This window comes from Sycon ciliatum, chromosome 13, assembly GCF_964019385.1.
Source record: "Sycon ciliatum chromosome 13, ocSycCili1.1, whole genome shotgun sequence".
Classification (NCBI taxonomy): Eukaryota; Metazoa; Porifera; class Calcarea; order Leucosolenida; family Sycettidae; genus Sycon; species Sycon ciliatum.
Genome location: NC_088655.1, coordinates 20,533,960 through 20,557,505, shown reverse-complemented (window position 1 = coordinate 20,557,505; position 23,546 = coordinate 20,533,960). Strand labels below are relative to the sequence as shown.

At 50.3% G+C, this 23,546-nt stretch overlaps 1 protein-coding gene across 3 annotated transcripts in view; it reads left to right on the top strand.

Annotated features, from left to right (window-relative positions):
* The window catches only part of LOC135829600 (uncharacterized), a 373,880-nt gene that overhangs the window by 196,449 nt on the left and 153,885 nt on the right, over positions 1–23,546 (top strand). For all 3 annotated transcript variants that reach the window (XM_065341993.1, XM_065341995.1, XM_065341994.1), the window contains one exon: positions 15,527–16,117. In XM_065341993.1, coding sequence (XP_065198065.1) covers positions 15,527–16,117 — 591 coding nt within the window. The remainder of the gene's footprint in view (positions 1–15,526; positions 16,118–23,546) is intronic.

Here is a 23,546-nt window from a genome sequence, read left to right as displayed (position 1 = left end):
GAGCCTGGTGCTGTGTTGCCCTTGTTGGCTGTGGCCCAGACGCACAAGGAGTCCACCCCTGTGCACCCGTGTTTGGACTACCGGCAACTCAACAAGTTGATTGTGTCGTATCCAGGTTTGGACGTGCCTGTTTCCCAAGAGAAGTTGCGTCAGTGGAGGTGTATTGTAGGGCCGAAACGATTGCCCATTTTGCCTTAACGATTAAGGAGGCTCCGAACAGTTGCGCAGCGCAGTGTAAAAAGGGCACCTCCGAAATCTGTTTTTTGCCGCGAGATTCAAAAAATGTTGTGTTCCATGCGGAAACAAGCTGTTGTTCAGAAAGAAGTTTTTTGATTTCTCTGTGCTCGCAGTTGTTCCAGGATGTAGTTCTACTCGTTGCAGGTTTCTGTAGCCGTGGCTGTTTCTACGCTGGAAAGAATCACTGGCCATGGCTAATGCAAAACAAAGGCAGTTCCTACGCTGGTTGATTTTTTTTGTGAAAACTTTGTTGAAGCGGTATGATGTGGCCACGAAGAACAAATATATTACTGACGAAGAAGGTGAGAAAAGCAGGCTGAAGTCAGTGAAGACATCGATGTCGAACGTAGTGATACTAGTACTGGTACTGGAATTTAGCATGGACTACCTGTGGAGCGTGAAGTGGCTGCCCACTCGCTGGTAAGTGGACCCACTTGCAGCTCCAGTCGCACGAGTACCGTTTGAAACTTTCTGTGGATCCTAGAGTATCCTGAGCTCAGTGGACGACGCATCTCAGAGCTGCTGAACTTGGGCTACTGTCCCTGTAGGAATGAGGTTCGTGTCAACCACTGTACTGCACTGATGGTGTAAGGAAAACGCTGGCCAGAAGCTTGTGTTCTGAACCAGGGACGAACTTCTAAATCCTGCTTTTGTAGAAATAGGGATGCCACAACTAAGATGTGCACACTCAGGTGTGTATTGGGTAAATGCCTGTGGTTGATTATTTTGGATCCTTTCCTATGCGCAAGTACATGCGTTTGTGTACGCGCGCGCGCGCGCGTGTGTGTGTGTGTGTACGCGCGCGCGCGCGCGAGAGTGTGTGTGTGTACGCGCGATTGCGCGCGTGTGTATGTGTGTGTGTGCAAGCTGTTGAAAGGTGTAATCCGAGCACAAGTTGCTATGTCTAACGTAGTTTGTTCGCTATCCTCGCTTCAGCGTTGGGCAGGTGTATGAGTGTGTGTGTACGCACGTGTGTGTGTGCGCGCGTGCTCGTGCCCGCATGTGTGGGTTCGCACGCAATGTTGATCTGGGTTATGCACATGTCCCCACGAGTGCACTGTGTGCATGTGCATGCAAATGTCTGTGTACATGTATGTGTGTATGCACGTGCATGTGTGCGCGCGTGTGCAAAGCTAGGTGTGGAAGGGGGGGAGGGGCTCACGGTGCTGGTTCTGTATGCCTCTCCTCTCTGGAGCCCGCAAGGACAGTGTGGTAATGGCTTTACAGTACAGGAGTTGCATGTGAATGCGCATTTGTGAACCGTATTTGAGACACAAAAAGAATTGCCGAGAGAGCATGACAGTACACTACATGTAATTGTATATCGTATGTGTGCACGCCAGCGTGTGTACATGCATATTGCCCTTCATGCGATGTTTTTCTGGAGTCTACTGCTATCAACGCAAGTGACAACCAGCAAATGCATGCCCAGTGCAGTGGCTGGTCTTCATGCTTTTATTTACACCAAGTCCTACTATGGACTAGTAGTGTTACAATGATGCGTGCACGAGAGTGCGTGCATGTGGGTGGGTATTTATGTGCGTGCGCACGCGCGTGAGTGTTTAGTGTGTCTTATTTTGAATGCCTGCTTTCACATTATTAATGTGCCAGTTTCATGGTCGAGGTTGTTATGAAACCTCGCTGCCTTACATGTACATGTACACTACTCGTATATCAATGTGCTAGGACTGAAGGCTACATGACATACATGTAATGATACATGTACCTTTCCAAGCACAGACTGTCTGGTATGTCCAAAGGAGGTTGCAGCATGAAAATAACTTCTTCTAAAATAATATTACCATACTACCATGTCATTGGTAGTGATATTTAGTCAAGAAGGCAAGAATGGTCAGATTTTCTAAAAATGCTATTTTCAGAATTGGCCTAAAAATACCATATTTCGATACCTATATTGTTTGGTAGGGGCCTAAAGTGCCTGGTGACACCATCAAAACTGTCCATTATCGGTTTCCTTGGGGCTCAAGGATCACAGAAAGCCACAAAAATCAATATGTCCATGGACAAAATGTTGCAGGCTGAACCATTTCACAATTCAGCACCCGATGGAAATTTCGGTTCCCATAATTTTCGAAAAAGTGGCTCGCCAAGGGCAAAACCAAAACACAGTCTATCTTGTGTAGCCAAAATACCTCCAAATGTGGTTCTTAAACATATGATGAAGAAAATGCTTAGTATCCTCCTTCCAGGAGGCTTCTTTGGGTCAAAAACCAATTTTTTTACCATTTTTTTGCCGAAAATCAAGAAATTGTACACTCACTAAATACACCAGAATATCTCTTATATGCCTGGTGACCCTACCTAAAAACTATACCAAATTGAAGAAGAGACATCACTCCACCATTCTATGCATAAAAAACAGGGTGTCCATGGACCTTTTATTTTTACTTCTTTAGGTGGGAGCCTCCTTAACCAATAACACTAACGATCGATTTATTGGTTTTACTAACGATCGATTTATTGGTTTTACCGATTTTCCGAACAAGTTTTACACGTGTCATGTTGGACATAAGTATACGGCAAAAAAATTAAAATTTGAAACTCGGATGTTGAGCCATAAATAAATATGTAGAAGAGAAAAGGACATATCGATACGAGTTAAGAGTAACTCTCCATCACTGTAACATGATACTATATACAGTCAGAAAGTGCAATAACTAGGCACAAAACTGACAGAGTACTGAAACATTCGACGTCCTGACACCTAGCTTCAACACATCTCCGTAGCGCTAACCGACAGCCTTCCAACTTGGAAGGTTCAAGGTTATGGAAAGACCAAAGAGGGGAAGGCAAGCGCAACGAAAACGAGCAAAAGCTACGGTCCCAACGGAACAAAGAATGTCGATTGTTACTGGACGATGACGAGACCAGTACGATATTTGACAAAGCGGTCTAACTACAATTCGAAGCAGCAAAGCAGCACACCACCCAACTTGGGTGGGTCATAAATATCAAAGATAAATAAAGAAAGGTCAGTTTTGTGCCTAGTTATTGCACTTTTTGACTGTATATAGTATCATGTTACAGTGATGGAGAGTTACTCTTAACTCGTATCGATATGTCCTTTTCTCTTCTACAAATTAAAATTTGTTCAACTATAATTATAGGTACGTATGGGTGAAAGATCCACAGTTCCTCTGCCATTAAACATCAACGATCAGTCGTCTGTCTTCTACAATGGAGAAGGGTCGACTGGAATCGACAATCCAGTCGATGAGCGACTCCGTCAACATGCCTGAGCGCCTGCTGTCGCACGTTCGCAAGCTACCTGTGCCGAAGAACGACGTGACGGGCTTCATTCCAGCATTGCGCTCAACATTGCTGGTAGTCGCCGTTGCTGTTGACTGTTTTGCTGGTCCTTTCCCTACCGCAGCGGCGTACTGGTCTTTGTGAGCAGAAATCAGGTGCTGGAACAAGTTGGTTGTGCCGCTTTGACGGACAAACTCGCGGCTGAACGAATTGCATCTCGCTACGCTATCAGCTTCCTCGAAATATGCCCAAGCTGGCGATCTCTTGGTCAGACTAACTTTCGCTTTTCCAGGCGGCAGGATTGTCACTGCTCTCCTCGCCAAAAAATCAAACACCAACTGTACGTTTTTGACAAGAACTGAACAAATTAGAAGGCCGGCAGCCACACTCACAGTTTCGCTACAACCTAATAGTAATGAAGCTTTCCGGTTGTTACATTTTCCGGCTACGCTGACTAGTGCAGTGAATGTAGTGACTATGTACGACTACGAGTACCCAAAAAGGATCAAGCGCGCAATGATTGTACGGACCTGATATGACGCTACGGCCGGCTCACCTGTACTTCGACGTTCATGTACTTGTGCGCATGACACGCTTGCATGATGCCATGCATGGTCTGCATGTACTGACGTCATGACAGCTGGCTCTCGCACTGTACAGTCATAATCGTTATCGATCATAACGATTATCGATTTCATCCATAACGAGTGATATACGAGTAATCGGTATAATCGTTTCGGCCCTAGTTTATTGGCAACGCCGACAGCCGAGTGTTGCTGGACATCAGCAAGGCTTACCTCAACATCCGCGTCGGGCCAGCTCTTGCCAAGTTCCAAATGGTCGTCTGGAAGGGCCAGCTGTTCGCAATGGAGTGGATGGGCTTCGGTCTATCGATTGCGCCCAACTTCATGGATATAATCTTCAAGTGGGTCCTCCGTGCTTCTGCTGATGTGGACAACTATGTCGACGATGTGTATGTTCCGAAGCCTCGTCTGCGTGCTGTCACCGATTAGTTGTCGCAGTACGGGTTGCCTACCAAGCCAGCGGAGCCAGCCGTCTCTGCTAGGGTACTCGGTCTGCAGCTGTCAGAGTCTGCAGATTGCCAAGTGAGGTGGAAGCGTCGTGGTGACGTCATGTCGACCTGTCAGCCCGATGCCATCACACAAGTGGTGTGGCAAGCTGACCAGCCACTATCCCGTCGGCTCCTAGCTGCGCCCAGCGTGCAGTTATCTGAAGCGTCTGTCTAGCCTTCAGCCTGGATGGGACGATCCAGTGTCTCATGAAGTCGTCGCTTGTTGTGCAGAAGTCATTCTCCGGCTGCAGACCGAGGACCCTGCGCAAGGTGTGTGCTCAGTTCCTGCAGACGCACAGTGGTCGTTGTGGTGTGATGCTTCGGACATCGCACATGGTGCTGTCATTCAGGCCGATGGTATGATTGTGGAGGATGGCTGCTGGCTGTCAGGGTCCAGTGGATCAGCAGTCAGCAGAACAAGGCGGATCAATTGACCCGTGTTCCCAGCAGCTGGATGCGATGTGGCAAGACGCTCCTTGCTCGGACTGCACCGTCCGTCACCGCTGCGGTGGTGACCGTTGGTCCATTCTTATTGGACAGAGTATCTGCTGCTCAGAATGCAGATACTCGGATTGCTTCGACTCGCCAGCAAGTCATCGATGGTGACCCAGTTACTGATCCTGCATTTGTCAAGGTCAAGTCACAGCTTGTAGTCTATAATGGTATGCTGTTTCGGAGTGTGAAGTTGCCGCCCAATGATGCAGTCGTCATTCCTGTTATTCCTAATTCACTCGAGTCCGATGTCGTTTGTGCTGCTCATGTGAACTGTGGTCATGCGTCTTGGGAGGGTACATTGGCAATTCCTCCGCTCGAAGTGCTATTTCCCGAACATGGCTGCCCAATGTCAGCAGTTTGTGCGCCACTGTCCGCCGTGTGCTGCTGCCATCCCAACCAAGGGAGTCTCGGCGGAGGCCAGTCGCCCTGTGGAGGCTGACGGCCCTTGGAGTGTTGTGGTAATAGATACTCTGGAACTGGGTGTCGATCAGAGTGGAGAGTACCATTGTGTTCTTGTCTGCATGGATACTTTCACCAAGTGGGTGGAGGTGGTTTCGGTCCGTCAGCATGATGCGGCACAGTGGCCGAGGCATTTGTCGGCCTGTGTACGCGGTTGGGCCGTGATGTCATCGCTGTTAGATGTGACAGTGCTCAACGGTGCCGTGCGTCATCCCCAATCGCAGGGATCTGCGATTTAACCGCACTCTCCTCACCTTAACTCGGAAGGTGTTGGATGAGGCTGATGATTGGCGATCTGAACTGGACGTGTTACTGTACTTCTACCGCATTCGTCCTCACTCTGTCCTCAAGATTTCTCCTATGCGTACGATGTTTTGCTGGGAGTACACCGGTGTGCTCTTCTCGGCTACTCCTGGGCTAGGCCTGACTCCATCATTATTCTCATCTTGAGCGCCAGGCTGCCTGGATCCGTGATTTTGTGGAAGCTGAGCTGTCCTCCAAGAACTTTGTTGATTCTGAAGCTGATAACTGTCTGTTCGCCGTTGGTGATCTCGTTCTTCTACGTCGTTGCCATCGTCGCCAGAAATGTGAGGTGCCATATGAGACGGTTGTATTGTCCAGGATAACTCTGCCTTCATCAACAATCAGAAGGCCTCTAAATACCAGTACAGCAATACAGGTGATAATGCATATAGTGTAAAGTATGATGCTGATTATGTCAAGTGTCACGTAGGAGGTGTGTATAGCACACCGCTCACACTCCCCCACTCAAACTCAACAATATGAACACCAACTCAAAATGGAGGCACACCATGCCGACTCAAAGAAAGTGTTCCCGCAACAGCCGGCCTCCCACCCAGCATTCATGTGACCTCCCTGGTTCGCCATCAAGCATCTCAGGTCAGAGTCAGACCTCCCTCGCACTCTCGTCATCTTCCGACGCATCCGCTTCGGCACCACTACAGGCCGCGCTTGATCCATAACGGACCCGCCGGGGGTTTACTGCCAGAAACCTGGTTGGCCGTCTAACTCTTCCACTTCTGCGAATCGGGGTAGTCTCCTGGGCAGCTCCACTCGGAGAAACGTCAAGCTCCCCCTCCGTCCGCGTTCCGTGGGTGCTGCTACTGTGCTCCCAGCTCAATCGCTGAGGGGGTGCAGCCTCTAGCTCATTGTAGTGTCGCTGTAGCGTGCGAGTAAGGGCATTGGGTCCGCAAGGATTCACCAGGTAGGTCTTGCGAGTCCTGTGCACAACTGTATACAATTCGGACTTGTGTGCGTGAGGCTTTCCTTTCATGCGCTGTGCAGGTTGGAGCTTGATTCTCACGGTGTCACCAACAGCATATCCACACCTCGCCTTCCCGCCAACTCTCACCCTCCTGGCATCCTGAGCATCGCTTATCCGGCGCTTCACCCGTCGGAAAACTCTGTCCATTCGTTCCACCGCACGTGATGGTCGCTGTCCTGTTGGTTGTGGTACTGCAAACTGTTCTGGTCTGTTGGGGTGCTGATGGAACAGGAGTTCGTATGGACAGCAGCCGGTAGTAGCATTCTTTGACGTGCGCATACTGTACGGAACGCACTGCCTCTGGCCATGCCGCTGGGTTTTCATCACACACACAGCGCACATTATCGATCAGTTGATTCTGTCGTTCGACCTGACCATTAGACTGGGCATGGTTCGGGCTGCTCAATGCCTGCCGAATGCCTATGGCTGAGCACATTTCCCGAAACACCGTTCCTGTGAAGTGTGAGCCCCGGTTGCTCTGCATGGTCACCGGAATGTCGAACACCATAACCCAATGCTCTAGTGGGGCCTTCGCTGCCGTCTCTGCCGTGGCGTCTGCTGTAGGGATAAGTATCGCGTATCGCGTCAATACATATTGTACGGCCAAGATATAGCGAAACTGATCTATCACAGACGGCTGAAATGGGCCAACGAAATCAACCTGTATCCATGCCAAAGGTGCTGCGGGTATATCTGTCTTCTGCAGCTCCGCCTTGTCCGGATGTTTGGGGCGCTTGTGCCGCTGACAAGCTGCGTATCCTCTCACGTACGTTGCCACATCTTCTGACATGAAGGGCCACCATACTATGTCCCGAATGCGGTCGTTGGTCCTGTTTCGGCCCATGTGACCACTGAGTGGTGCATCATGCACCAGCTTGAGGAACTTCCGGCGCAACGAACAGGGTAGAACCACCACCTGGATTTTCCTCCGACCCAGTGGCTTCTGTTTCGTAGATCTGCCCTTCGACTCCGAGTAACGCAGGACTCCATCCGTGCCGATCCTCAGTCGTGCCCCCTTCCTCAGGATGCACTTAGATTCCTCCTCCAGCAAGCCCACTGAGCCCGGATCCCTCAGCTCCTTCATCACCGGGCCTAGCGCTGGACACTTGTGCTGCGCTTCGGTCAGTTCCTGGATGGAGAAGAGCGTGGTGAGTTGGTGGCTGCCGTCATTCTTACTATCCTCCTGCTGCACGCTTAGGCACTGCATGACTTTTGGTAGCTCGGCGTGCCCAATACGGGACAAATAATCCGCCATACTCAGTTCGGGTGAAGTTCCTGGCCTGTGGATGGGTCTCATCGGGAACTGTTGTAGATAATCCAGCCACCGTGCACGTCGCCCATGGATCTCATCCATCGCCAGGCTGTTGATCCATTTGAGTGCTGCGTGGTCGGTGATAAAGTCAAATGGCTGGCCGGAGAGATAGACCCTAAACTTCTTGATGGCCAGGATCACTGCGAGCAGCTCACGGTCCGTGACATGGTAGTTCCTCTCTGCCTGCGTCAATGTGTGGTGGAAGAACGCCACCGGCGCTAGATGCTTGCCGTCTCGTCGCTGTGCCAGCATTGCACCGGTACCGACGTCCGATGCATCCGTTACTAGTATGAACGGCCTTTTCATGTCCGGTAACTGCAAAACCGGTGCTGAGGCGACCTGTCGCTTTAGCGTCTCAAATGCTAAACTTGCCTTCTCACTCCATTGAAGCAGCGTGCTGCGAGGACCATTCATCATTTCGTACAGCGGTTTTGCAATTGTCGACATGCCTGGGATCCAGCGCTGAACGTATGAAAAGGCGCCCATAGCCTTCCGGAGCATAGTAACAGTTGTAGGCTTAGGTGTGCGGAGCAATGACTGAGTCCTGGCGTCGGAGATGCGCATTGTGCCTGCTGCTATTACGTGCCCAAGGAACTCCACCTCCCGCACACCGAAACAACATTTGTCGGGGTTCAGCAGTACACCAGCCGACCTGAGTTTACTGAGCACCTCCCGCAACCGGCTGTTGTGCTCCGTCCAGCTGCGTCCCCATACCAGCACGTCGTCTAAGTAGCATAGCGCAGCCGTCCAATTGAGTTCGCCCAGAATCGCTGACATCAGACGCTGAAAGGTCGCCGGGGCTCCCGACAGGCCAAACGGGGTGCCTTGACCAGTCCATTCATACTGGCCATCCGGCGTGACGAAGGCAGTCTTGGCCGCATCCTCACGACGCATGGGCATTTGATAGTAGCCGGATTTCAAGTCAACCGTGGAGAAGAACTGCGCTTCAGTCAACTGATCCACCAAGTCGTCTATCAGAGGCAGTCGGTGATGCTGGGGATGACTGTCTGCGTTTAGCCTTCGGTAGTCCATTGCCAGTCTCAGTCGGCCATTCTTGCGCCGAGCAGCCACTATTGGAGCACCCCATGGCGAAGTAGACTCCCGGATCAGTCCCTGTTGAATTTTGTTGACTTTTATTTTACTTCACCAATTGCACAGGCATGATTGCCTTCTTACCGGCCTATAGGTCCGGTTCTCACAGAAAGATGAAGAAAATTATATGAGGAAATGTATAGAGATAAAGACATGCAAGCGGTATGATTATTATTATAGAAATGTTTGTTATGACATTGTGTGTATGCTGACACTCAATTTGTGTGAACTTTTTATAATGTGATAACAAATAAAATGTAGTGGAAGCATTTCATGAGAATATATGTGTGAACATTGGCAGACTTTGTTGGATGGGGACACTTTTTAGCAGTCCAGGGAACATGAAGTACGGCGAGGGGTGTTGGACTGTTGGCATAGAGTTTACAAGTTAAGTACGTCAATATCAGATAGGGCTCTCTTGAATTGATCGGCAGCAGTTATCGATCTTACATCAGCCGAGAGGGCGTTCCATGCAATACTGCCGTGAAACATCATACTCGAGGGACCAGCAGGCCCGCGAAGGAAAGGGACTTGGAGCAAGTTGGAAACTTGGCCCCTGGTGATGCGCTGATCGTTTAGCACGGTGTTTGGAGCAGTCGTTGTAAAGAGTTGCTGTAGGAGTGGGCTACAGTATCCATTGATACAGCGGTGTACAAAGATTAGAACTTTCTGAGTGTATGTGCGTGCCAGGCTGACTATACTAAGAAGTGCCAGAAGCGGTGCGGTGGGGGTGAGAAAGCGCTGTTGCAAGGTTGCACGAATGCCGGCTTTGAAACTCTTCTCCAGACGTCCAAGCAACTGGGCAGAAAGCCCAGGAACAAAGCTATTCGAACCATAGCATAGCTGAGAGAGGACCATGCTGAGGAACCAAGTGCGTCTGGCGCGCAAACTGAGTCCTTGGCCATGCCTCCAGAGCTGGCCAATGGTCCTAGCAGTCTTGCGGCTCAGGTGTGCAATGTGGGGCTTCCAGGACAGCTCCTCATCGAGTATTACCCCGAGATACTTAGCCGAAGGTGTGATAGCAAGTTTGTCAGCATGGCAGAACACCTCAGGCTGTGTGTCATCTGCGCCACGGGGCTTTATGAAGAGAAGCTGAGTTTTTGCTGCATTCAGCAGCAAACCAATATCTTCTAGCCACGTGGCGAGGCTTGTGATTGCGTGGCTGAGGGTTCGGCATACTTCAGTGGGGTCGGTGTCTGAGCAGTCGAGAGTAATGTCATTCGCAAATTCTTGGTGGTTTACCGCCGGTGGCAGGATCGTGCTCAATGTGCTAGTGTACAAGACAAATAGCAGGGGACCAAGAACGCTGCCCTGTGGGACACCACGAGAACAAGAAACGGCAGGAGAGAGATGTCCTTGAACTCTGATCTGCTGGAAGCGGCCTGAGAGGTAATCAGCAAACCAAGTGAGTGGAGTACCAGATATGCCAAGAGAGAAGAGTTCAGTCAGAAGACGCTCGTGCTGAACGCGATCAAACGCTTTCGACATATCTACGAACACAACTCCGGTGTACTCTCGTCGAGATTTGGCTAGAGACCATCTGTTGACTGCGAGGGCAAGTGCATCCTCTGTGGAGTGTTGTTTACGATAGGCAAATTGGCTGGTGGGTAGAAGCTGGGCTGATTCGAGATAGGTGGTGAGCTGTTTCTTTACAAATGCCTCCAGAATACGGGAGATGATGGGTAGCAGGGAAACTGGGTGGTAGTTTGTAGGTGAGGTTGGGTCGCCACCCTTAAACAGAGGGGTGACATGTGAGGATTTGAAGGTGGAAGGAAGTTGGCCTGTTCTGAGCGAATAGTTGATAATTTTGGTGAGATTGGGTGCCAATATTGAGGAGAACTTGTGTAGAAGTAGGCCAGGCACACCATCACTGCCAGTCGCCTTACTTGGGTCCACAGAACTCAAGCAGGACTCGACGGCAGAAACTGCGACTGGCTGGAAAGCAGAGAAACCACATTGTTGGGTTGGTCCCAAGGGAGCTTGAAGAGTGGCGGGACGCGCTGGGTCATGTACGACACTACCAAATGTAACACTGAGATCCTGTAGGGATGCCTGAATGAGGTACTCGACTTCGTCCCGCACCTCCTTCCGTGCGTCCGGTGCCATCCTACGAGGTCTTGACCACTGGGGTGCTGTATCACTCTTGAGGTGGATTTCATGCTGGATGCCAGTTCTTGCCGTCGGTAGCTGAACGCCTTCCGCCAAAAACACATCGCCATACCCGTTGACCAGCTCCTGAATCTCCTGCTTCTTGCTGTCCTGTAGGCTTTCATCCAGCTTGAACCCCGTTACCTGCCGCCTCGGCTCATCACTCTTCGCCGGGTTCTGCAGCGACACTTCCAATTCAGCACGTGCTATTCCCACCACCTTTCCTTTGTGCAGTACTGCTTCACTGTTCCCTGCATTCACCATGCGTACCGTGGCCTCGAATGCCGTGGGACGCAGCAGACAGCACATTGCTCTGACTGTGTCGTTGTTGCTTGCCATGGTTGGCTCGAGGAGGTATTCTGCACTGGGCGTCCGACCGCTGAATGTGCATGGGATCAATGCCTCCTCGCCCGGTTTAACCTTGATCGTGTCCTGCACCATGACCCTACACACTCCTGTTGGCCGGTGTGCTCGGTCCAGAGGACGGGAGTTGCGATATACTGTTTCCAGTTTCAGGTGGTGTCCCTGCGTGATCAGCGTGCTGTTTGGCCAGTCCCAGGTTTGCTTTCCCAGCCGACTCAGGAAGTCTGCGCCCCCTATCATGGGCACCACCAGGTCTGTCACTACGTGAAACGGGTGGCTGGTGACAATGACCCTACCCATCCGAACCGTCATCCGTAGCACACCCTCCATCTTGACCACATTGCCGGACGCAGCTCTTGGGTTCTACTGTGATGTTGGCTGTATATGCTGCTTCTGGTGTTCGCTGAGGTGTGCCCTGCTGATTAAGCTGATGTCTGCACCCGTGTCCAGGAGCATGCTCACCTCTTGACCCCCCATCTGCGCACGCACAAAGGGACTCCGTCGCAATCCCTGCACGCACTGGGTCTTCGGCTCAGTCTGCAAATATTGCCCTCTGTTACCGCCGCCCTGCAGGCTGGGCCAGTGGGGCTTTACCGAAAACCCTTCTGGCTCGTACGCTGCTCGGCTTGTGCCCATGGCCTCCAGGTTGGTGACTCCCTCTTCCTCGACGGGCAGTCCCGCCAGCCTCCTCGGTGATTCTGTGACCCACAGTACCAGCATTTCCAATTGCCCAGTCCTGGTCGTCTCCCCGTCTGTGGAGTTCGAGTGGCATCTGTGCGCAGTGCAGCGACTTGTTCTCTCAACTCTGTGACCTGGGTCCTTAGCTCATTCACCACAGGGTCTGTCTGCAGGATGTTTGCGCTCGGCTGTGAGGTCCTACTGTCCTCGGCTGCCCGCCAACGCGACTCGAGCCTAGTCGCGTTGGACAGCACTTCCTCGTACACCTTGGCCGTGCTCGTCTCCTCCTTGATGAATCCAAACACCTATAGTTCCTCCTTTAGCCGTTGGTCTCGCACACTGCGCACGAACTTTGATAGTACTCTCTCCCGCCGAGCCTCGTCTGAGAGGTTCGGGAATGCAGTGCCAGCCAGCTGTTGTAGACGACTGAGGAAAGCTGGAGTCGTTTCTCTCCCTTCCTGGAACGATTCTTCGAAATCGTTAATGTAGGCCACCCTGGCCTTAGTGTGGCCATACCGTGACTCCAGCAGCTTCATGACTTCCTCATCATCCTTAAGAGCATCTTTGTTCTCGTCCTGGCTCAGCCACAATAGCGGTTCCCCCTGGAGCTGTTGCATAATCATTCGAGCCCGGAACTCCTTATCCTCCGCCCATAGTTTGGCCTCTCCTGACACGTCCTTTAGCTTGTCGTTGAGAGCCTTTGTATTCCTGTATGCAGCGACGAACACTCTCCACTCGCTCAGTGTTGTGGATGCTCCAAACTCGTGCTTGAACTTCGCTGCCATCCTCTTCCTTGCGTTGAATCTAGCCGCTGCCACCAGTGAGACGATGCATATAGTGTAAAGTATGATACTGATTGTGTCAAGTGTCACGTAGGAGGTGTGTATAGCACACCGCTCACACATATGAGCGTGAGTGGGTGGTAGATCACATTGTGTCCCCTTCTACTGTGGTAATTCACAATGAGGCTGCTGGTGGTGAGAAAGTGGTGAATGTTGAACTGCTGAAGCCTGATGTTGGTGCTGAGGTGTTTGCTGATGTGCCTGCTGCAGATGCTGTTGCTGATGTGCCTGCTGCAGATGCTGTTGCTGATGTGCCTGCTGCAGATGCTGTTGCTGATGTGCCTGCTGCAGATGCTGTTGCTGATGTGCCTGCTGCAGATGCTGTTGCTGATGTGCCTCCTGCAGATGCTGTTGCTGATGTGCCTGCTGCAGATGCTGTTGCTGATGTTCCACCTGCAGATGCTGTTGCTGATGTGCCTCCTGCAGATGCTGTTGTTGATGTGCCTGCTGCAGATGCTATTGCTGATGTGCCTGCTGTTATTGATGTGCCAGCTGCGCTTACTGTCCCTGATGCTGGGTCTCGGTCCGATCCCCGAGATCCTAATTATGTGCCGCTTCTAGCCCCTGCCGATGATCCTTCTCCGTATCAGTTTCGCCCATCTGGCCTTCGTCAGCGTGGTTCGCTTGTACCCCCTCAGCGCTTCCGTTAGTTTTGCTTTGTTGCGCTTTTTAGTATTTTGTTTGGCATACCACCAGGGGGAGAGGTGAAGTAGAGTAACCCTCTTCTATACAAGACAGGTATTTCTATGTATGTCAACACTAAAAACAGGCTTATGTGTCATTTGATGGGCCCAAAATTGCGGCTTCTATTCGAGGGCGGCTTCTATTCAAGTGCGCCCTTTAATACAAAACTTTACGGTATTTAAATTTCAGTGTCCATAGAGTTTGGGGTGTTAGTCCCACATGTCTCCGACAAAGCATTCTTGAGATATTTCCGTTTGAAAAATTGAGTTTCGGGTGCGGCACCATGACATCATGCGGCCCCGACAGTCGATACAACCCCTCTGCAACGCCATAGAGTGGAGCTAAGTCAAAAGAAGTGCGTGAAAGCAATAGTGGCAATGCTATTTCAAATGATTTGGCGACCGATAGTAGGTGGTGCAAGCGACCCTGACGACGTAACTCCATGTGAGAGTGAGGATGCAGCCATGGCCGACCGTCATGAGTTCTGCCTGGAGCTGAGAATTTCAGTATTCTGCAGAATAAATGGCCGCGCGGGCCGGTCAAGAGTGAGAACTGCCGCGTTTGCGATTGATGAAGCTTCAGCTATTGCAGATGGGGCTGATATAATTATCAGATCTCTGGAGAGCAGAGTCGTCAAAATGTAGAAGAGTAATGCGAGGGCTCTGATTGGTGTTCAATGCTGACTCGCGTGGACTCCAGCGGCCTGCCGCATAGCGATTTTTGGTGCAAACTAGCACTTGGCGTATTTCAAACGGTTCTCGATTGACGAACAGTGCAGGCTTTTTGAACCACTGGCATGACTTTTCGATTCAAGGCTCACAACATTACAGGATCTGAAAGCTTTAGGACCGGGAACTGTCCATTGTTTTGTCACTTGTCACGGCTGTGGAATAATCGTTGTAGCATAAATGAGGCTGGACTATTCCATGCGGAACACATCAAGATTTGTCGAGCTGAAAATTGCAGGGAACGTAGTGTTTGTAACGCTGAGTCGAATGGTCTTGGTCGGAAGAATCTGCGACAAACGGGTCCCCAATCGAACGCGTTGCGAACCTTTTGTACACATATAGGTGGTGCGGCTTTGTTGCCGAGTACCTCAATGGCAGTCTCCACCATGACCCTGTTGAACCCTACAGTATGGTACAAGGCATTCACAATTGCTTGAAATGTGGCCTTCTGCTGCACTGCTCCTGCAGCTGAGGTGAGCATATTCCTCAGAGATTAAAGCAGACACTCTCCCAATAGCACTTGACAAAAGGCTGAAGAAGACTCGTTCAATTCAGGATATTTATTTTCAAGCGATCCAAGTCTCCAGGTAGCAGGTGATGGTGGCTACCTAGCAACTTGAAGTACGCCGTTACGTCTTTCCTTTCTCACCATGAAGATAATTGTATGGGTTAAGTAAGACATTGGTATCGGGGCAGACATTGGGATCAAGGAAATGATGAAAACACTAGTGCAAGGGCAGGGTTCCCTGCTTCGAGTCCTGGCGATGCCAGTAAGCTCTCTGAAGCTTGGGATAATGATATTGTCATGATTGTTGCGGTTTTCTTTCTTCGTTCTTTGTTTTCATTTTGTCACATGACCAGAATTGCTCTCCAGTGTTGATATTGAGCGACCGGAATCCGTCAAGGTCACAGCTGTCAGAGCAGACCCACCTGTAACCATGCCAACTAAGGAAGAAACAACAGCAGCAGCTGCGTCAGCAGGATTTGCAGTGTATCCATCCAACCCGACTGCAACAAAACCATTGCCACTTGGACAGCAATTAGCACCACTGTCTCCACCAATGAAAAGCAGAACTGCAGCAGCAAGAGGAGGGCCTGGAGGAGGAGAAGCAGTAGTAGTAGCACCACCATCAGTAGCAGCACCAGCAGTAGCAGCAACACCAGCAGTAGCAGCACGAGCAGTAGCAGCAACACCAGCAGTAGCAGCAGCACCAGCAGTAGCAGCACCAGCAGTAGCAGCACCAGCAGTAGCAGCACCAGCAGTAGCAGTAACAGCAGTAGCAGCACCAGCAGTAGCTGCACCAGCAGCACCAGCAGCAGTAGCAGCAGCAGCAACAGCAGCAGTAGCACCAATATCAGCAACAGCATCATGGGCACCTCGAGCAACAGCAAAGCTGGAACCAGGAACAACCGAAACCAAATCAACTATGCCAGCACTTCGTGCTTATTCAGGTGAGTTTTGCCTTGTTGACATTCGAAGGGGTGCCTCGTGATGAGTTAGGTTGGCTATAGCAATAGCTGCTGCATGTCATACTGTACGGATAGTAAGACCGTCTACAGGTCACCCCAGCCATCCGTACAGGTTCCTTCGTCCCGTTTCATCAGCTTTATGGTGAATGAGAAGTAGACTTGAATGATTTCCCAATTAGTATACACTGAGGTGTCATGGCACCAGCCATTCATCATGGCAGCATTCTTAATCAATGGATTTTGATGTATGAGTGTTTGCACGCTCATGCAGATGCATGCACCCTGAAATCACATTTTCCTTTTGTGGATGCGGTTTCTCCTCTTCTTGCCCCGCCCCTCTTTCCGTTCGCTTATATATTCACCCTCCTCCTCATATCCACTGGCGTGGAGCCCCTCATTGTAGAGAGGGGCGGCCCGATTAAACCATCAGCGCAACATCACGTGGTTGAACCCTTCGTTCAGCAAAAACGTACCACAAATGTGACGGGAAAATTCCTATGTCTCATTGATAAACACTTCCCGAAAGGCTCACCACTGAACAAAGTAATTAACAGCACGGCTGTCAAGAAGCGGCAACTTAGGGAGATGGCGTCGGTTCGAGATGGCATGGTAACCGCGCACGAGCCGTGGTCCGTGACTTGCTCATGTATGCACGCAAATGCAAGTCACAAACTCACAAATATCGTCTTTGCATTTGGAGAAAATATCTTCTACTCTTGTTCGAGGCTGGTGAGGTTTGCCTAATCTTTACCTGATTGCGATGCCGGTATGTCCTGTCAATAATTAGAACAAAGAGAGCTGATGATCGCTTCATTCCTGAGCAGAAGTAACAATCAACTCTCCTCAGGTCCTCAGTGCCAAAGGCAGACGACTGCAATTCCACAACGATCATTTCACGATGATGGAAACAATAATCGTGTAGACACTTGGACCATTCGGTCATCCCTATTCTAGCCGCTAGTCTGCCCATCAAGCAGATGTTGACTATTACGATAAAGACAATTGCGTGAACGAGGGCTCACCCAGTAAATACAATTCAAGTCGTGACTCCAGTCAAGAATTAGGGTCTTACTCGAGAACTTCACAAATACAGGCCTAGGCACCCCACAAAACCGATGGATGCCTCGATGGCACGAATGAAAGACAAATAGACTAGACGCAGTGTCCCAAGTGACTGAAAACAGCAGATCTACCAAATAAGACAGCTACAGGTGCCTAAACAACGATTCCAATACAGTAGAGAGTAGTATCAGGCAGAATGAAAGCCTTGGAAGTCCACCTCCTTGAAGGGTGAAAGTTACCAGTTATCCTTTAACGATGTCCGTTTATGCCTGATGGAATCCCCACAGCCCGCACGAAATACCTTTCAAATAATTCCAGGATGCAATTGCAGCTCCAGACAGAAGGAAGAAGAACACCGTGGAAAATAACGGAAACGATGCCCAAAAGGCTCTCAGGAAATGGCTGAAGTCTTCCTGAAGATGTTAACATTGAATAGCCATCGATTACCAGCATGGTTTGGTGACTTTAGAACTGTTTTGAGACTTAGAACGAAGCGATATCTCAAATTTGATGGAATTGTTACCTGTGAAATGCTTGTTTGAGCAGGCCAGCTGACAGGTTATGCATGAGCATGCATTGATTTTGAATGGTTCACGTGCAGAAAACTAAGTTACCGTGATCCAAGTGCAGCTAACAGCCGTGACAGGAACACAGTAAAGGTCAGTTATAGCTGAATGCAAAACGTCGGAAGCATTATCAATGCCAACAACAAAATTAATACATTCTCACAGCAACTACAAATCAGCCGCAACACCCTGCCAAGACTGTAACTAGCGTAGCGCCACACAGTGCCCCCTTGATGGTGGTTGCGTGTAGAGATCAATAGTGTACAAAGCAACAGTAAATGATGACAGTTTGCTTACTTCCTCCGCGTCATTAAAATTGTCGCTTCCCAGAGCGATTTTTCGAATTTATTTTGTCCACTCGAAGGGCAAAGAAATCAGCTAGAAATTGAGGAAGAGCATTGTCGACGGACCAAGCTTTAGTTTGTGGCCCCCCGCTTCGGTGCACTCGCAGCTAAGGTCGACGTCTTCATCAGAGTTTGAGGCAGACCCTTCAGCACTCAACAATACGCTGAACAAGACGCGCGGTCAAATTCAGGTCAAGAAACTTCGTTTTCAAGCGATCCATGCCTCCAGGTGGCAGGCGATGAAGGCAAGCTAGCATTTTTCAAGTACACTATAACGACCTTCCAGCAGGATAGGGTAAGCAGTTTCGCACCTTCTTTCCTTGGCAAGCGCTTCGCTGATTTTGTTGGTGTTTTCAGACCTGCTACCTTCGCATCAACATGCGCCACAAGTAGCGCATTTTAGGAATTTGAGACCGCTTTTTTCTTGCCATCGACAACTTCTGCATTTCGTATTCAGGAGAGATACCAGGATTCTTATACCCGAGCTTGCAGTCTTGGTAAATGCCCACGTGAACGATGTGGGACGGCACGAACTCCAGAAAACGAAATGCGCTCTGAGGCGGAATAGTGCGGAGCGCAATGAATTTGCTTGGTGCGGAAGAGAGCTCCGACAAAGTCCGAGACCATCATGGCTTCAGTGACAAGTAGACATTGCGCAGGAAGGGTCGAACTCAGAAAAAAGCGATTCCGACAGTCTGACTAAGACGAGCCAAGTCTCAAATATTGCAATGTGCGAAGCGACAATTTCAATGACGCTGAAGAAGTACTTGAATTATTTCTTGAGCATGCAGATAGTAGAGCACCTCTCCTAGCACTGAGGACATGTCCGCCATCATCCTTTTTTGGGTTTTGTTGAAATAAACAATTTTGAATTTTGCCACTCCACCATGCTGAAATACGTCCAAACTCATACCTGCGCAGGAAAGCTCGCCCCTCCACGATGTCTAGTCAGCAATTTCTACTCCAACACCACTCCCAACGCTGCAGAACAAAGTGAATTGTTGACTCTGACAAGGAAAAGCAGCGGTGATCACTTGTCACTCCAAACAACAAACTTCTCCTTGCACCACCAACATGTTTTGGTGCAACATTTGATGCAAAAATGACTGGATTTTTGCGTGTAGTTTTTGAATTGCATTGAGTCAACTGATCATGAGCCACGGCTTTACGCCTCACGATGAGTTATGTTGGCTATTGCAATAGCTGCTGCACGTCAGCTAGATGTATGCAGCTAGCTTGCCGTCTCTCTGAAGTCCTTTGGTGAAAAGGAGCGGCTTTCGTTCGGAGGTTATTTTTTGTTTATCAGGTCTGGCCTTCTAGCTAGCAGCAGTCATGTGGAGTGGAGATTGTTTCCACTGTGGAGAGTCAGGACATTTTTCCCGTGACTGCCTATCAGGAGGCGGCAGCTCGCGAGGTCGAGGTGGTAGACGCGGCGTGGCCGAGGAGGTCGTGGTCGTGGGGGTGAGTTAGTGAAGGTCTGTCAGCCTCTATGGAACCAAGACTTCGTGTTTTGTAAGCCAAAGGCTGTGATTGAAAATCCGAGAACAGTGTGCTTGATGTCCGCCAAGCTTGTAACAGTGTTTCTGTTTACGATTGTGACAAGGAGCACTCAGAGGAGAAGACTTGTTATACATGTGGAAAGACGGGGCACGTTGCGAGAGACTGCACACAAGCACCAGAGAGTGAGTCTCGTGGTGGCTTCGGTGGTGGCGGCAGCAGCGGAGGTAGGCCACAGTTCAGTTTGAAGTTGCTGTTGAAAACCAGACTCACTGCCAAATGGCAGTAGTGTAGTACTGTTGGAAGTCAAGGACACACATAGGCAGGTTTTTGTTAATAGAAAACTTCACCCCACCGTCTCAGACTGTCTGGTCTGGAGCCTCATGTCGCTTTTGGCTACTGCAGTGGTGGACATTGAAATCCGTTGAGCAGTCAAGCGGCCACGGAGCGCTGGCCTTGCAGCCGCGAGCAATGCTGGTCCATTCTAGTGTATACGGGAACTACAGTGCGTTAACGCGCCAAGAGCAAGAAGGGTGCTGGCCCGGGTTCCCGGGTTATCCCATCCCAGGGTGCCGGCCCGGGTTCCCGGGTTATCCCATCGGATTTCTACGTCCACTACAGTAGTATATCAAGCGAAATGCAGTTTTGCAGATTCAACTCAGCATGAGCCACTCTGTACAGGGCAAAGATCCCCAGCCTTGAGCCGAATTTCCCAGTCCAGCACTAGTGTGCGTTTGAAAAGTATAGACCTCTGGTTTCAAAAATCCGTTAGCCAGCATCTACACATGTGATCACCTTGTGCATAACACTGTGCATTTGAAACAATTAAATTTCATTTGAGCTTTTTGAGAATTTTCTTCTGGACATTACTCTGGAAGCTCCTCAAATTCAACTCATAGATTTCTCCAGCATTCGAAACAAACCGTCAATTTCGGGCATTTTTATGCACAAAGTGATCACAGATTCTGCGTTGTATAGATGCTGGCCCAACGGTTGTTTGAAACAGGAGGTCTATACTTGATGCACGCTGTAGGTTATGATGCTCATCCCTGTCTTGTGCACAATACAGTACTGTTTATCCCTGTCCATGCCCATTACACACTCAAGGTGAACTTTCTACTGCCCGTGTCGAATATAAAAGCATATTGATATGCTTGAATGGGAAGTAGTGTGTAACGCTACCTTGCAGGGAAATGGACATGCAGCCCTGTCACCCTGGTGTAGATGGACAACACAACAACAATACAAGTCGTGAGGTAGCCATTGCAGGCTTCATCTTCAAGCTCTGCGAGTTCTCTACTGCAAGCATGCACGCATGCGCACACTATACATATGTACATGGTTACATCACTACATCTCCCCTTCAAATAAAAAAAAAGAAGAAGAAGTAGAAATAAAAATAAAGGAACAAAGTGAAGAAGGAAAAGCCAATTAATTGAAGAGAAAAAACAAAAAAGAAGGAAAAAAACCCGATGCGAATGCGCATGCCATGCGCCAGTCATTCAAAACTGCAAATCACTGAGAAAAACAAAAAACAAAACACAACCACGCTACATACTACCGACAAGCGGTTGTGAACGAGGAAGAAAACAAAAAAACTTCAGCACAAAAAAAACGGTAAAATGGTCTCTACGTGTCCATGGACACACTGTCCCACAGCAGCAGCAGTCATCCATAAGCCGCTCTGGCCTTCTCTGTAAGGGTTACCTGACAGCCAGAACGGGTTTTAATGCCATCATGAAATCGCTTGGGAGACTCACTGGCTGGTGAGCTGGTCTGATCCCTGCAGACATCGCTAGGAGAAACTGGACGAGGCGAAGAACACGCGGGTGAGGCGTCAGCAAGTGCAGTACGGGTAAGAGGGGCCTCAGCTTCCGTTGACGCTGGCACCAATGGCTCACTACCTGTCGCCGATTGTGGTGCGGCCGGGCTAGTCGGAACCGGAACACTAACAGGAGGCGTGGACAGCGGTGACTTGGGTACGGAGGCAACAAACTCAGGCCAATCAGACGATGCAGCAGCAGGTGAGACCAATTCTCTGACATGTTGGCGGTTACGAAGCATAATTCGGACACCGTCGGGTACTCCCACTTGCCTCCCGTACTGCTCCACCACGGTCCACGGCTTGGCTGGATCATTGTATCTGTCATGGAGAATTACCCGCTTGCCCGCCTGCAGATGTGGCAAGGCCTTCACTCCCCGACGAGCGTCATGATCACGTGCCATTGTGGCCTTGGCTCTCAGCTGGATGCTGGGGTTGACAATGCGAGGAGGGATCATGGTAGGAACTCTGCTACGCAATGGGCGAGAGAACAGAGCCTCGTTTGGAGAGGTTCCCAACATGCGGTGTCGAGAATGTCAGACGTCGAACAGAACCTGGTTCAGTCGTCGACGGAAAGGTAAATGAGGCTTCAGTGCCACCATTCTTTCCTTGATGAGACGATGGAGTCGTTCCACCATGCCATTGGAACGTGGATAACGTGGGCTGGAGCGGATGTGACGAATGCCCAGCCGCTGCAAGAAAGTGGTAATCTGCTCCGACACAAACTGTGGCCCGTTATCCGAAACCAGTACAGACGGTAGACCGAATAGGGCAAACACTTCATCAAGCTCGTCCATGATAGCTGTAGTGGTTGTAGAGGACAGAACCTTAAAGATAGGGTACCGGGAGCCATAATCAATGAGGGAGAGAACAGAGTGGCCCTCAATAGATACCAGGTCGACTGCCAGCTTCTCCCACACGTCTTCAATCTCAGTGGGGAGAAGATCTTGCGGACTGTTTGCGCGACGTCGCCAACACTCGGAGCAACGTTCCACATACAGACTAGCGTCCTTGGTGAGCCCTGTCCACCAAACCCTCTGCCGGAGGGAATCTTGAAAGGCTTCCTGGCCCGGGTGTCCCTCATGCGCTAATGCCATGACGGAATGGCGTAGCCCTTCTGGTATCACAACTCGTGCCGACAATAGCAACACACTGTCAGCAGCAGTGAGTTGATCTCTGACGAGATAGTACGGCTGCTCAGCGGTCGAGGCATCGCGCCAGGATGAGGTGAGCACACGCTGCAGGACACTGTGGAGCGTTGCGTCGTCTTGAGTGGAACGGCGGATCTCCTCAAGGTTGACTGGTGCTGCCTCAAGAACCATGTTGACGTACTCATTCAATGACCGGGACTCAGCTGGACACGAGACAGTGGTCTTCAGCGGAGCACGAGACAAAGTGTCAACGCACAACAGTTGCTTTCCTGGGATGTGCTTGAGTGAGTACGAATACGGCATCAGAGAGACTAGCCAGCGCTGGAGACGGTGTGGGACGTCATCGAACGGCTTCTGAACTATATGGAGCAGTGGTCTGTGATCCGTGAAGACGTCCACATCCCGGCCCAGAACGTACTGGCGGAAACGAGTTAGAGCGAATACCACACCCAACATTTCACGCTCCATCTGCAAATAGCGTGTCTCCACATCAGTCAATGATCGGCTGGCACAAGTGACTGGCACCCACTGGCCCTTGTCGTCGTGCTGCCAGAGGATAGCGCCCAAACCTTGAGGCGAAACATCGCAGCTGACAGCCGTACGAACATCTGGAGATGGGCGGAAGTACGCCAATGTCTGCAGAGATGAAGCGACTGCCTGCTTTACTGTGTTAAATGCCGCAATCAGGCTCTCCGTAGCTACAAATGGCTCTGGCTGCTTGACGATCGAACGAAGTGGCTCAGTTACTTGAGACAGCTGAGGAACAAACTTGCCCAGATAGGTGACCATCGCGAGAAAACGCTGAACGTTGCTGATGCACGTAGGCTCCGACAGTTCACTGATAGCTTGAAGCTTGCATGTGTCAGGTTGAACACCTTGCTTTGTCATGGCCGAGATACTTGACACATGTCAGTCAAGTGCGACACTTGCCCCAATTGAGGCAGAAATTAGCAGCTTTGAGTCGTTCCA